Source organism: Erpetoichthys calabaricus, chromosome 10 (assembly GCF_900747795.2).
Source record: "Erpetoichthys calabaricus chromosome 10, fErpCal1.3, whole genome shotgun sequence".
Lineage (NCBI taxonomy): Eukaryota > Metazoa > Chordata > Cladistia > Polypteriformes > Polypteridae > Erpetoichthys > Erpetoichthys calabaricus.
In genome coordinates this window covers 156,166,934-156,183,487 of record NC_041403.2, presented here as the reverse complement: position 1 = coordinate 156,183,487, position 16,554 = coordinate 156,166,934, and the positions used below count along the sequence as shown (strand labels likewise).

At 38.9% G+C, this 16,554-nt stretch overlaps 1 protein-coding gene across 3 annotated transcripts in view; it reads left to right on the top strand.

Annotated features, from left to right (window-relative positions):
• lrrc7 (leucine rich repeat containing 7) overlaps positions 1-16,200 on the top strand; it is a 542,484-nt gene extending 526,284 nt beyond the window's left edge. For 2 of the 3 annotated variants that reach the window (XM_051932506.1, XM_051932505.1), the window contains 4 exons: positions 5,406-5,690; positions 7,210-7,302; positions 12,493-12,567; positions 15,668-16,197. In XM_051932506.1, the coding sequence (XP_051788466.1) occupies positions 5,406-5,690; positions 7,210-7,302; positions 12,493-12,567; positions 15,668-15,775 (561 nt within the window). In that variant the 3' untranslated portion in view covers positions 15,776-16,197. Of the gene's footprint in view, positions 1-5,405; positions 5,691-7,209; positions 7,303-12,492; positions 12,568-15,667 lie in introns of all 3 variants that reach the window. The other variant, XM_051932508.1, reaches the window with a different exon arrangement.
• Positions 16,201-16,554: the final 354 nt, after the last annotated feature.

Here is a 16,554-nt window from a genome sequence, read left to right as displayed (position 1 = left end):
AAATTTGGATAAATCAAAAACTTCCTGCCACTGCAGACCACCAGGACCAGAGTTGAGTACCCCTGGAGTAATACCTAAATCAGAATGTAATTTGTGTATATTTGAAAACTACATTACTTTCCTTTACTATTAATGAACCTTTTCTGTCCTTTCAAGGTTTCTTTTTCATTGATGTCTTCTTAATATCTTGTTCCCTGTGCATGTTTGTGCAGTACCTTGCTCTGTGGTCCACTAGCATGCCTGTGTCTGTCCCTGCTGGAATTTATACTTGTAAGTGAAAAGGCTTGCAAGCTGCTCATTCCAAACTCCAGCATCCTGGCTGTGTGTCGAAAGCTGAAACCCAATATGACACCCATGCCTTGTCCGACTGCTTGCCTTCACAGCCACGTGATTTGTTTGGCTTTGACTATATAAAAGTGACAGCCGATAAAGGGCCTTTCATTGGAACTAAAAAAACGTGTATGTTATGAAAGGAAGTGGATTGTGAAAAGGCGTATTCGGGCCATTTCTGACACCACAGAACATCACCTTATATTACTTGTAGTGTTCTTTAGCTGATGGGAAACATGATCTTAAATCGAAGGCAGTGAACCTCCTGTCTCTGCACTGTGACACAACCTGACTGTAATCAACTAATTTCATGCGACTGTGATTTATTTGCAATACGTACATGTAAAAATGTAAATGTGTCCATGCAGTTATACATGATGTTTGCATAAAAAGGCAAATTACTATGAAAAAAAAAATTGTTTTGGGTTGATTTCCTTGTTCTTGAGTTATTAATAGAATTAGACATATATAAACGAAAGACCTGTGTGTGTGTGTGTATGGAGCAGTCTGCTCTGCTCACGCTCAACCACAGCCACTACTTGGCGCATGCATGCACCTCACTTCTCACTACAAAAGATCTGTGTGCAGCAAACGCCGCCACATGATGATGCCGTGCTAATGACATAGATGAAGAGACACAACGTCAAAACGAAGCAAACGTCACACCTGAACAACGTGTTAGTGAAACACCTCAGCAATGGAGGGCAAGGCTTCACGTTTTCACTAATAACCTTGTCTCTCTGTTTGTATTAATTTAAGATTGTTTTTGTTCTATCTATCTATCTATCTATCTATCTATCTATCTATCTATCTATCTATCTATCTATCTATCTATCTATCTATCTATCTATCTATCTATCTATCTATCTATCTATCTATCTATCTATCTATCTATCTATCTATCTATCTATCTATCTATTTTCTCAAGACAAAGATTAATAGGACTCATATGCCAGCGATATGGCTATGGTATCGCCAGTGTCTTTTCACGAAAGCCAGTGGGGCAGCAAGCACAAGGTGGGTCCACGTCTTCTGCACTGGGTAATTCTTAAGAGTTAGTTGATGTCTCTCCAAGTTCACGAATGTAACTAAACTGTGTCGGATTGTTTTTATCCTGAAGACCATGCACAGCTAGTATGTAAATAAACAGCACCATCCCTATTTTTGGGGCCTTTGGGATGATGCACACTACACTATAAAAATAATAGACTGAATTTACGGTAAATTACTGGATACTAATTGCATTACTTCCCCATTATTTCTCTGTATCACATTACTGTATGTTAAAAAAATATATATAATACTATACAGAGACTTTGCAGTAAACAGAGCTACAAAATGAATGTGATGTAGCAGCTGGAAGAGGTGTTGGTGAAGTCTGCTCCCTGAGGTCTGTGTGTGGATCCCAATACCTCAGTTCAGTGGATGGGGAGACGGTGCTGTAAAAATGGCACCGTCCTTCGGATGAGACATAAAGCTGAGGTCCTGACTATCTGTGGTCAGAAAAGATCCCTGGGCATAATTTGAACATAATTTCAATTCGGTGTATTCCAATGTCCTGGCTAAATTGCCCGCCATGGCCTAGTCATTCAGACCCCCTAATTATCCCCTGTCTCTAATTCTCTCTCTCTCTCTCTCTCTGTCTGTCACCACTTCACCACTAACAGCTAATGTGTGGTGAGAGTACTGGTGCAAAAATGACTGCCATCACATCATCTAGGTGGATGCTACACATTAGTGGTGGTTGAAGTGGCTCCCTACTCCCTGAAGTGCTCTGAGTAGTGAGAAAAGCCCTATTTAAATATAAAGAATTATTATTATTGTTATTATGCTCCTGTTGAATTACAGTAATTAACTATTTGCAATCCACAGTCATTTTGTGATTTTTTTTAATATGTTAACTGTAATAGTACTGCAAATTAGTGGCCAGTAATTTACTGTAAATTTACTAAAACTATTTCACAAACAAACTTTATGAAAAGAAAATTTCTGTAACCTCACTGTTAAAACAACTAGCAATTCAGCTACCTATCATTTAACCGTCAGACACGCAGACCACCATTTTTATCCATTTATACAGTTTCAATGGTTAGTAATAATAATAATTCATTACATTTATATAGCGCTTTTCTCAGTACTCAAAGCGCTATCCACACAGGGAGGAACCGGGAAGTGAACCCACAATCTTCCACAGTCTCCTTACTGCAAAGCAGCAGCACTACCACTGCGCCACCTGTATTATGCTGCGCTCAATCTGAATTAAGAAGTCGAAATGTGCCATGTTACAATTTGCGATAGAAATTTCATAAAGAGCGCCTTGCAATATGTAGGAATAAATTACAGGTAAGACACATCGTAACTCGCATCCACGACTTTTACCTCATACTCAAGACTCATATTTTTTTTTTTTTTAATTTTTCTTGAAATCTTTTTTCTATTTCTAGTAACTCAGCTGATGCTTTATTCCATTTGAAGTGGAAAGTCAGAATTTCCTTGTTGGAATTTTCAATTGGTACACCACCTAAAGTCGAATATCCAACTCTGAAACTTGGGTCTGGTCTGTGAAGTCCGAGTTTGTACGACTTCAGACCATGACGTCAATTCAAAATGGCGACGTACACCGCCAACTTTAGTGAGAACTGTTTTATTTTACTGTTTATTAGCACTTCTGTCTATTTGTGTACACGGTACTGCCCAATTTCTATCCATGGACATGTTGCTACGATGTTTGGATGCACAAAATGCGGCTCTTTATTCTGTAAAAAATAATCACAGGGACAGAGGAAGGTTTAGGGTTCCACCTCGTATATTGTAAGCACTGCTGAGTAATCTTAAAGGACTGTGTCGAAAACGGGACTGACTGGGAAAAGCAAGTGGCTAGTTTTATAGGTAGTGGAGAGGAAGAGGATGGTCCAACAGGGATCAGACAGAAGTGAGATTAGTAGGAGGGTGTGGTCTGGAGACGGAAGTGGAACCTGGTTGGGGTTTAGGTGGTCTTTCCTTCAGATGATCTGCAGAGGAGGAAGAAAAGACATTAGTGCACTTCGTCAACCCCTGAGCCAGTGTTTCACCTTCAGCTGAGCCCACCGACTGCCTCCCATTGCGCACGTGTACGACAAGTCAGATGAAGCAAGCACAATAAATGTTTTCCTGGATGCGTCCATATTCATTTTTTCAAATATTTTATTTTTGTTCTACTATTACTTTATTTCATATCTTAACAGATTTAAAAATGTGATTTTGAAATCTTAATAGAATTACTGTCTGCTTTTGCCTTCACTCATATATAATTACATGGACAACTGAAACTGACTGATTTTAAAAACAAAGGGGAGATCTTAAAAACACAAATCGCTTACCGTTGGTTTCTTGTTCTTCTTTTCTTACAGGGCATTTCTTTTTGGACCATCTGTAAAACACTGCCAACTGCATAAGCTTTTTTTTTCTTTTTCAATATTAGCCTATTTTTTACATTCCATTTAGCAGGGGTCCTCAATCATGGTCCTGGAGGGCCGCAGTGGCGCCAGGTTTTTGCTCCAACCCAATGGCTTAATAAGAAGCCCTTATTGCTCAAGTGACACTTCTGTTTCACTTTAGTTGTCTCGCTCGTTACGATTTTGAACCTTATTGCTTATTTTAGTCTTAAACAGCTGTAATCTCGGATTTGAATTGCTCCTAATTGGCAATAACATGCAAATGACAAAAGAGACCAGCATTTCTCCATTTAGCTTGTTACCATTTACACCTTTGTATTTATCATTAAATACCTGGAAGGAAAGTGAAGAGAAAAAAAGTGAAGGACTGAGAATTACTCGTCCATTTTAGCTTTCAACTCATTTGGATGATGTCCTTAGAAAGGGGAAGAAAATCTAGGATATGAGAACGACCTGACATAGCAGATTTAAAGAACTAACAAGCCATGAAATGAAATTATTGGCAAGAATTGCTTTCTAATTAAGCAGCCGGGTTAGAACAAAAACCTGCAGCCACTGCGGCCCTCCAGGACTGTGATTGAGGACCCCTGTCATATAGCATTTTTGATAAAACTGATCCTTCCAGAATTTATTTTCTTCTCTTTCCTGTACACTTTTGCAAAACTTTACCTTATAGTACAGTGTCTTTGCACAACGTGATATTTTTCAAAATCCAATTTTTTGGCCTTTCCTATATGTTTTGGATATAGAAACATCCCCACATGACATGTTCTCTTTTTTTCCTTTTCACAACACTTTTTCCTCGGGCACTTTCCGCTTTTTACACCTTTAATTTGAAGCAGATATTGGTTAGTTTTCAGTATATCAGGTGCCGTCTCCCAAGGTATTCACTTGTTTTTCAAACGTTTTACTGAAACTCGGGTATGAGGTCATTCCCAGCTTCGATTTCCAAGGTAAATGGAATGCAGCATTACTTCATGTTGTCTGTTGGGAATGGAAAGTTTACTTTTGCGATGTAGGGTTTACTACATTTTCACCAGTTTATTCAAGAAAAAAACATAATCAGCTTCCATAACCACAAAAGGACAGGATTTTAACTGTCATTTTAGCACACAAATCAGTGACACAAATTATGAAAATGTGCAGACTGAATGTTTCCCTCTGTAACATTACCATATGAATACAGCACCACCTGTACATGGCTCTAATAAGATGAAATGTAAGTAGACCAACAAAAAGGAACGTGTAGACTGATCTGATCTTGTGCTAGGGATGAAATCTGATAAACTTCCTTCTTAAGTAGTCAAGCACTCTTACTGTATATAACGGCAAACTGGATACCTTTGTTTGTGTGCTCGAAAACATAACATAAAACACTTGGAATCAGTGCCAGGTATACAGTGGAGAGGTCTAAACTGTGAGCATTTACTTAGCCTAAGCTGTAAGTGGAATTGCAGTATTTAATAAACAGACCAAATTCTTATCATATTACGTCAGAATGGATGTGCAGCTTTGTTTCACTCCATGCATTAAATGATTGTGTCATCTACATCCTTCTTGCATGCACTGTGAATGATTCATTGACATCTGTCGAATGTCTGTTAGTCGTCTGTGTAAGATGTAATGTTTGCATCTTTTCAGCTCCCTGACACTTTGCCTAATGGGTTGAATTACCCACAGGCTGGTAGCCATCCTCATCAAGTCCAGACGATGATGGTATCCTCCACGCTGAATCCCCAGCATCGCTCCACGAGAAACCAACAGTATGAGGGGGCCATTAATAAAATCTCCATCCAGCAGTATCAGTCTCCACTGCCTGTCCCGATCCCCACCACGCAGACTTTAGCCAGTCCAAGAGGAGCCCAGAGTGGACGGTGTCTCATTCAGACAAAGGGGCAAAAGAGTATGGATGGATTTCAGGAGCAGGTTTGACGATTTACCTTTGTCATCATTCTGTTGTAGGCTCCAAGGAACATAAATGCAAGAATAAAAAAATAATAATAATAATTTAAACGGCACATATATTTCATAGATAGATAGATAGATAGATAGATAGATAGATAGATAGATAGATAGATAGATAGATAGATAGATAGATAGATAGATAGATAGATAGATAGATAGATAGATAGATAGATAGATAGATAGATAGATAGATTTTAAAGGCACTATATAACAGATATTTCATGTATAACAGATATATAAAAGCAATATAATAGATATATAATATAAAAGAGATAGGTAGATAGATATGAAAGGCACTATATAACAGATAAATAATATAAGAGATACATAATAGCAATATAACAGATATATAGTATATAAGAGATAGGTATACAGATAGATCTGAAAGGTGCTATATGATAGATAGATAGATAGATAGATAGATAGATAGATAGATAGATAGATAGATAGATAGATAGATAGATAGATAGATAGATAGATAGATAGATAGATAGATAGATAGATAGATTTTAAAGGCACTATATAACAGATATTTCATGTATAACAGATATATAAAAGCAATATAATAGATATATAATATAAAAGAGATAGGTAGATAGATATGAAAGGCACTATATAACAGATAAATAATATAAGAGATACATAATAGCAATATAACAGATATATAGTATATAAGAGATAGGTATACAGATAGATCTGAAAGGTGCTATATGATAGATAGATAGATAGATAGATAGATAGATAGATAGATAGATAGATAGATAGATAGATAGATAGATAGATAGATAGATAGATAGATAGATAGATAGATAGATAGATAGATAGATAGATAGATAGATAGATAGATAGATAGATAGATAGATTTTCAGGCTTATACTAAACTCATCTGGAAATGTAAGTACACCCCATTAAAGACTTTTTCTTTTTTAAAAATATGTGGACATACCAAGATTTGATCTTTATTGAAACAGTTTCTATAGATAAAGATGATATATAATATAGCAAACCCTGAAATACCTCAAATTAGAATTGGTTTAAATGATCAGAACATCATTAGAGAGGATCGTGTCTAAAGCTGTCTTATTAAAAGTTAGAATTTGGGCTGTATGTGTGTGCCTGAGAACATCACAGTGGTAGCGCTGGTATCTCGCAGTAAAGAGACACCAGGGTTCTCGTGTCTGCATGGGTTTCCTCCTCCCAGAGTTTGGTGGATTGGAGATGCTAAATTGGCCCATGTGTGTGTGTCTGTGTTCACCCTGTGATGGACTGTTACCACCACTGGGATTTGTTCCTGCCTTGCGCCCCATGCTTACTGGGATGGGCTCCCACGACCCAGCTCAGGATTAAGCGTGCTTATATAATGGTATTGTCTTTCATGGGATGAACTTACTTTTTCATGTGACAGTATATTTGTATACAATTTATAAAATAGCCTTATTTATTTTAATATGTGTATTTCATATTTTGCACTTTCTTACAGTTTTGTGTACGCATTGAAAAAAATCCTGGCCTTGGCTTTAGCATCTCTGGAGGAATTAGCGGACAAGGCAATCCATTTAAGCCTTCAGATATGGTAAGACTGCTGGATGTTGATTTGCCCAAACAGAAAACATTAACAAAAAAATTGTTTGCAAAATCAAGTAGGGCAATATCAGTTGTATGTAATATTAAGCACTCCATGTTGAAATATAAAATCCATGACAGGGGCCCACTCATAACATCCACATAAGAACAATTTAGAATTATCAATTAACCTAACATGTTTTTGTGATGTAAGGTGAAAATTCCATAAAGATAGCCATCACTCTCTGGATCCATCAAGACACTCAAGTAAAATTCAGGTAAACTATAAAATGCTTTTACAATAATCTTGTAGTCAAACAGACATACTGGAAGACAAAAGAGTAATCTATAATAAATGGAAAATTACCGATTGGACAGATGTATTGATCATTTGCACATTGGCTCCAGTGCCCTTGTTTTACCTTTACCTGTATTTCCTAAGGTTTGCCTCTTTTCAGGTCACTTAAATGTGACTGGTAGTCTTAAACATATTTAGTTAGTCTCCATTCATTCTCTGCAGTAAGGAACACTTTGGTAATTTTCAAGTGAAATTTATTTCTTCACAAACATCCTATATATGCATTTGCCACATGAAATTGTGTTCTGAAGTTAAATTTATTTATAAAAATTTTGAAAAAATGTGTAGTCAGTCCTGGCATTTTACAATGAACCCTATAGGACGGGGGGTTCTCAGAGTGGTGGCTCTCAGGCTAGGGATCTACAGTGGTAATCAGAAGGTTGCCGGTTCGAATCCCGTAAACGCCAAAAGTGACTCTACTTCACTGGGCCCTTGAGCAAGGTCCTGAACCTGCAATTGCTCCGTCCTGGGTATGACGGTAATCTGCACCCATAGGCCCAGCAGGGAAAAACCTGGGGGTTGGTAGGAGAATTGGCACTCCAGCCTCCATTAAAACCTCACACTGGTTCCATTCCATCTGAACTAGTGTGGTGCTGAGGTGTCACCCGTCACACAGCTGCACTCGGGTCCTAATATGGGATCCTGAGTTGGTTTGTCATGTGGTGAGTGCAGCAATGTGCTGTATCAGCGTGTGCTCCTAATGTATAGGACACGAGGCTCCAACAGAAAAATGAAAAACTTACAGAGTACAATATAATTCAATAAAAAAAAATTCCTTCTCTATTTTCAACTCACATTTGTTACAACAAAAGGGATCACTTGATTGCATATTCCAGGGATTATTTTTCTCAAGGATACATTTTCTATTCTCACATAAATATGGAAGTAAATCAAAGTGAATCCAGAAACAGCTTACTGTGATTTTGACTTTCGAGAGGAAACCACCACCACCACCATGGGGTGGGTGAAAGGTTACTGAGGAAGAAGATAAGGTATCACGCACAGATGATCCTCTTTTAAAATGGCCGAATCTCATATTATTGGTGTTTCTTTTTGTTCAGAAATTACCTGTATGAGCTATTTTGCAACGTGTGCCTAATCGCAAGACAGATCAATACTTAATAACTGTTGCAGCTGCGCCAGTTGAAGGTTTTCCAATAGTTTAAAATACATCTATTAGAAAGGCCATCTAGCAGTTAGTATGATTCATTGTGCAAAACAAACTCCACAGTCCAAGTGTCTTCATTTTAAAAGTGAAATTCAAAGCCAGCAGTTCACACAAAAAACAAAGAAGAAAGTTGGTAATACACACACGGAAAAAGGAAAAAAAGCTCCTGTCTAAGAGTCCATTTAAGCCTTTAGTGTCTAGTTTACATTTTGTAATGTTTTTTTATCTATTATCACATACACTAGGACCTATGCTTGACCTACATACATGCATAACTATATTCCCATAATGCCTTTCTGTATAATGGTTCATGTTTTCTTCCTAGCTGTCTTACTTCAATCTGAGAGCATTCTATTTTCTAAATGCAGAAATATAGCAGACCAGTAAGGAGATTCCATTGATTTGTTAGCTTATAGGGGTAAATATAGTCTTCCAATATCTGTGCAAAACCTACATTCATTCAAATTAAACAAAACTAAGGTAAATTGTTTATTAATATTTACTTAAAAGATTTGGCTCTTGGCTTGCAAAATGAACGTAAACAGTAAGTGTTTATGGTTTTATGCCCCGTGTCTCATAAGGTTCAATGTAAAATGCCAGGACTGGCTATGTATTTTTTAAAATTAATAGAAAAAGTTTAACTTTAGATCACAATTTTGCCTGACAAATGCATTTATGTTTTTGAAGAAATAACTTAGACTTGAAAAATAATAAACTTAATTAAGTAATTCATTATTTTGCAGACTTCTGTACATCATACATTTCAGCGGTTGGCAAAACTGTTCAGATATATAAAGCAACTGAAAATCAAAATTTTGAATATAAAAGATGCTTGCCATTTGCACTGGGTACATTTTTTAGTCACCCATTAACATAATCAGCACCTTCATAGGCTCCGTACTTTGCCAGCCTTTAGGAATAAAGAATTTGGAGAAGAGAATGAATGGATGAATGAATGAATGAATGAATGAATGAATGAATGCTGTGCCAAATGCATTACCTATAGCCCTACCATTAGTGACTCGACAAGAAGATAAATTAGCAACATATGCAGAGCATATTATGATGGGTGATTGTGGGTTTGAAAAAATATTTCCAGTGTAAAACAAGAAGCAGATACAGAAAACGATTTGGGGAAAGTCAGTGACCCTGTATAATAAAAATAAGCAAAAAACAAATAATCTAATAGCATTTTAGATGAAGGTTAATAGTGAATTGACACAAAGATGGCCGAACTGATGGTCATATGATCTTCCTGGCAGGAAGGGCTGCATCCGGAGGGGCGGACAATGGAAGTGACATCAGAGGTGGAATGTCCGTCTATCTTCCCTTCTGCAGAGGGACACAGAGAGGAGACATTAGCACACAGAGCCAGCCCCTGGTTTGGCAGATAACTACCATCACCAGAGCCCTTAAGTTACCTCCCAAAAGTATGCATGTGACACTAGATATTTAAAGAAGAACTGAATGGTTAAATTGCCCGAATGTCAATGAACAAGGATCATTTTGGATTGTCAATACATTGTGAGAAGCAGCCTGGACACAGACAGACGGACATCGTTACGTCACCCAACACACGTTTATTTTTTACAATATTTACAGTTCAGTGCACAAACCCAGTGCCTCCAGTACCAATCCCCCAAAGTCCAGGCCTCTCCTTCCAGTACCTGCTTCCTTCAGGCCACCTCCACTCTTCTCCACCAAGACTTTGTCCACTCCTCGCCCGACTCCAGTCATCGTTTTCAGGGAGGTGGCCCCTTTTATACAGGCCTGGATGGGTTCCAGGTGCTTCCTGACACTCCTCCGCGGACACTCCCCTGTGTGGCGGAAGTGCCGGCTGTGCTCCCGGAAGCCCTCCGGGTGTCCCCAGTCTTCTTCCCCCCAGCACTTCCGGGTGTGGCGGAAGTGCTGAGGTCCAGGGCTCTCCAGGCACTGGGGCGCCCCCTGGCGGTGACCACGGGTCCCTACAGGGTTGAGCTTCCCAGCTCTGTACCCGTGGCCCCCAAAGGAACCAGGGCGGTTGCCCCCTCATGGTCTGGAGGAGGCATGAGCCCTCCTCCAGTCTTCCTGGGTGTCCTGGCTGGGTGCCACCCCCAGCCGCGTGCCACAACATTTAAAAAGAGAGGAAGGAAAGGTAGTAGAGCAGGGTGTAAATATGGGAAGATGAGAAATTAGTGGGAATAAGGAGCACAGCCAAGCAGGGACCTACAGGTCAGAAAAAGATTTTTGAACCAGAGCATCTTTGTGAGGCCAGTTGAGTTGGTATAACAGGGGAGTTGGATAAAAAAGAAACACGATAGCATCACAGCAGAATTCTGGATGAGTTTCAAAAGTCGGACACAAATTGATATGAGGTTTAACTAACTGGGTCTAACATGGAGTTTACCAGGTGCCTAAACATGAAGAAATTTGGTTGCAATAGTGCTGAGGAGGTTATGGATTATACTGAAGCTTTGAAAGAGGAAGCAACATGACTGAGTCAATGGGAAAGGGTCCTCCAAAGCTTCACTCACTGAGGTTCTTGTCAGTAGCTAATGGGTTGAAGGTGACATGTACAATGGTGACATTTTCTGTACAGGAAGATACAGAAGACAGGTACAACGTATCAGAACTGCAGAGACTGTGTTGTTTAAGATTAATGTGATTTAGCCACAAGACCTTGGTAGACAGATAGAGGAAGATTTTGTTCAAACATGGGGACTGAAAGGAACTTTCTTCGATATTTTAAGATGATCAAAGGAGTTGAGAATAAATGTGAGTGTGTTGAAGGAAAACAATATAATAGGAAAAGAGATGAGTACCCAGCACAGATCCATGGGGAGAGATTATAAGGAGAGTTTAATGGATCATACCATCAGGTATAGAAGGACCAATCAGAATTTTCTCCAGAGAAATGTGGAAGCAGAGTGTTCTAAAGCTGATGAGATATCAAGATGCATGAGCCAAACCTAAATATTCACTATTTTAAATTAGACAATGCCATCTTTGGAAGTCAGACTGGAAAGGGTCTTGCAGTGAGGAGATGGAAAGAGAAGAACTGTGCAAAAATTTTCTCCAGTGTCTTATAGAAACAGCAGAAAGTAAACCGACTGGTAATTGTTGATAGCCGGAGAGGACACACAAGGATTTTTTAGGTTAGCTATAACACGAGTCTCCTTGAGAAATTGAGTAGTCGTGTTGTCATTCAATAAGTCAAACACCATGGAGCTCCTAAAAGATGTGTACTAGCTCACAGTAACCAGTCAGAAAGAAAACACAGACTGAGTGGATTCTTATATGCAATGGGATATGGACTGGAAGAAAGGGAAGTATGAAGTATGCACATCCGGTCTCCTGACATTTAGCTCTTGAGTTTTCTACAGAGCTCTCGATATCTACGAAAAAGCCAGGAACACGGTAAGAATAAAATATAAGCTACCTGTGCCACAGTTCCAGCTGCAAAATTATAAGTTGTATGCTACTACTTTGCATTAATAAAGATGTATGATATTTAATTCTTCACACCAGCTCAGACCCTGGATATCATCTTCATTAGAAACTGGGCATTGAGATCTTGAGGGTTTAGGTGCATAGCAGTTGATAAATGGTATATCATCAATTACATATCTGAAAGGCAAAAATTCTAACATGTCTTACCAAGTGATTCCTAACCTCATGTCACTTTTGACTTATAGGGTATCTTTGTTACTAGGGTACAACCTGATGGACCTGCTGCCAACGTGCTCCGACCTGGTGACAAGATTCTTAAGGTAAGGGAATGCGGGCAGTTACACGTGTGCACAATTTTGTTGATATACAGAACTGACACTGACTTACAAGTGTTTAGTTTTGAACGATGCCATATTAATATAAAACTAACAATCAGGGGCAAAATACCACTGTTTCAAGTTGCAAGAACTCCTGTTAAGTTCTGGAAGCCTGTCAGCCTTGCAGGTAGGTAGTAATGCTTGTGTGTTTTGGTCATTGATCTTCTATTGTACATGTGTCCTACCGTTCAGATGATCTGATATCCTTCTGAAGATGTCTTTGATACAGCACAAAGTTTATGGTTCCTACAATGGATCAAAGTCATCCAGTTCTTCATGCAGCAATGGATTCCTAAACCACAGCACAGCCATAGATTTGATACTATAATTGTTTTGTATCATTGTTGTCATGATTTTTGAGTCTAGTTTGTTTTGGCATCATTGCTATTTTGTGATGTTTTTTTCAATGGTTACAGCCATGTTTGTTGTTGGCAATACCGTATCCTTGCTAACAAATGACCAGTTGTGGTACCACATGTGTCAGCATTGCAACGCCATTATAAAAGATGGAAGTGGATATTCATGTGTATTGTAGGTTTGGTTTGAAGACTTCTTCTTTTAAACATGTATTTGTATTCACTTGTACGTCCATTAGACCAGGCATTAACCTTTTCTTTTTGTATTGTGGTTTTTGATTTCGTAGTTTATGCCTTTTAACTACTCTTTTCCTCCACACTTAACAATCTTCATTTCCTGGTTAAAACACTCTAAATATAATTTCTGTGATGGACACAAGGATTTCACTAACTCGCATGGCAAACTAATAAAAATAGCATCCTTTTCTGCTATATCTCTTTTTTTCACAAATTCTCTTCTTACAGGAATGCTCCATCCAAAAATGATCCATTACTCACCCTGCGTTATTTGTAATGCTGGCTGAGAAAATAATTTTAATCACATTTTCATGGAGTATGGAGATAACAGAAGGGCATGGATGATGACCAAACTTGAACAACCACAAACAATATCAAAAAGGTCCATGTACCCATGTACCCATGACATATCCAAATGACAAATAGCCAGTCATATCTTCACAACATTCCAAACTCAGTGTTGCTCACATCCATATCAGACACAGAGTCCTTGAGCGTCACACACTGTTCATTATCCAGGACATCACAGGCTCATCCACCTGCTTGTCTCCGTGCTCACCCCTTTAACAGTGATGGCGGATGATACTGAAGACACTCAAGAAATGAAAAAACATCATCCTCACAGTGCTGTCAGCTTTGTCCAGGTGAGAATAAGCCTTGTGGAGCAGATACTGTAGATAGTGGTGGTTTTGGTTGACTTAATGCGCCTTTCTCACTTTTGGGAGCATCTAAAACCCGAAACCATCAATAGTCATGAACCGAGATGAGCCGGGCAAATGAGGACACACACATCCTGCAAGGTGTTGGCGCAAAAGTACTCAGTGCTTTTATTAACATTCAAACAGAAAAGTGCTCAAAACAAAGCAGTGATCCAAGACTTTATTAAATAAATAATCCATAACAATTCAAGTGAAAGCGGAGGTTAAAATAATCCAATAAATAAATCCTATAAAACAACGTCAAAATCCCAAGGCAGGAATCAGTTCTAAAAAAACCCCACAATCTCAGTTGCATCCATCTAAAATCAACATCTCCTCTGCTAACCCCAATCGGATCCTGCAGCCAGTGGAGATGTCCTGCTGACCGGCACAGCCATCCTTTTCTCACAGGCTCAGGTCACTGCCGAGCCTCAACTTGCTTCTTCATCTCCCGTTGCCACTCCTCAGCCTTATGCGGAAGCTCCTTGTGAACATTGGGTCACTCTGGCTTCCTCAAGAAGTACTCAGTTGGAGTGTCCCTCTTTAGCCCCCTTGAGTGTTGGCCCTATGCTCCCCCTAGGGGCTCTCCTTCTGGCTGCCTGTCTCCTTTCCACTGCACCCTAGCATTACCTGATCCTGCTGCATTCATTCTTGCTTTCTTTCCTCTTTAACCTCTTTCTCTCATTTGTTCTCTCTTCTATCTGCCAAGCAGGCTTCTTTATACAATTCAGTCGGGTACAGATGAGACCCTCGCCGCACTCCGAGGTGTGAATGATGTACCTGACTGATCTACTCATATTTGCACATGAGTGCGCGATCAGCCAAACACCTCAATCTACCCCAGTGTAGCACCGTCATCCGCCCACCTGCACCCATTCTAAGCCTGCACACTCTCGGGACTTGATTATTTATTTAAAACCTCCACAGCACCACAAACCTCCTATCTCATGCATCCTCCACTCCACCCTTTGGTCGATAGGCAAGGGTCTAGAAAATGCAAAACTTAGGACTCTAGAGCTGTGAACCATGCAGAAGCCATAGTCAAAGCACCATCATGCAGCACAGGAAATAAATATTAAAGAGAAAAGTTGTAACCCGTATGTTCGGAAAACGTATCACTTAATATCTGGAACAACAAATTGAGTTACACATGCTGTTTCTAAAACACACACTGGCTACCAAAACTCCTACATGAGACAAAAAAAGGCTTTTTTATGAATGGACGGATCTGGTCAATGGAAAGGGGTGAGTTCTGTTTTAGTTGAACTGGCTAAGGAGGCCGTACTCTGCACTGCGACTGCTGTGGTTGCGTTCACATCCAGCGGCTCTGAGTAAGGATGCACAAACTGGAGAGGTGACACAATGGACTTCTCAGCTGTGGCTTTCAGGGGCTAGTCCAGGTTCTGCTCAGATAGGGAGGACTGAGTGCACCAAGACTGAAATGGAGACAGCCCAAGATCCCATTGCAGTCAGAAGATGATTTTTCACTAAAAAGCTAAGAGTTCTTCTTTACCTCAACTGACTAAGACAGCTGTACCCTGCACTGTGAAACCTGGCAGCCTGAGTTTGCATCAAGCAGCAGAGAGCGTCACTGCTCAACAAGTTTCTTGCTGGTGACAGGGTCTTCTGCATTTATTTATTTTTTCTTATCATTTGAAACTAATTTTCCTAAATCGTCAGCTCTTGACTTAATACTACCGTACATGGGTGAGGCTCTCAGATCCTAATGTTTCCTTTCTCATTTCATTACAGGCCAATGGACATATTTTTTCACACATGGAACATGAAAAAGCTGTGTCCCTACTGAAGAGTTTCCAGAACACAGTGGACCTGGTAATCTTGAGGGAGAATACATCTTAAATATCTTTTTTTTTTACGACTTCAGTAATCACTATTGAATGACCTTTTGAAATATATAAAATTCCCAGACTTTTTATTTATACATAGAAACAAAAAACGTTTGCCAATTGCTGGACCAATGGCAAACCTCAGTGCCAAATGAATACATATCCATATAATATTATTCATGCAGAGGTGAAAAAAAAGAAGTTTAAAAATTTGATGTTGGTGTGATTGCAGTTCACTTCTATTTTTTCAGCCTGAGGCTGTAGATTGGTGCAATTTTTTTTAACTTTTTATTTATTGATTTTGCATTGAGAAGGTTTTTTTTTTTCCATTTCAAATTTTGAGCACAAAAGCACACAAATGCTATTTAGGAAATACATTTAACATTAACACTGCCTCAACTTTGTATATGCCTTTTGTATATATATAAATATATATACATATATATATTGAAAATAAGAATAACAGGTCTGCAAAGAGAAAGAAAAGAATGTATGCTATTTTCTTAAAAATTACAATGTAAAAAATGCTCTCTGAAGCCCTCAAGGAAGTATAAAAAAACGATTTGCAGGCTTGTTGAAAAACAAGTATTATTTAACATTTTAAAATGACTTTTGCCAGTATTTTTTGTATCCTACTGCTTTCTCATTATGTAACTGTATAATTGCACAATCATTTTTAACGGGGCTAGATTTGATTCCCCGACGTGTATATATTTTGGTTGACATATAATTGTCTATCTGGCCCGTTCATCTCTGCTATATATACCAGCAATTCCCTGCCAAACAGCCGCT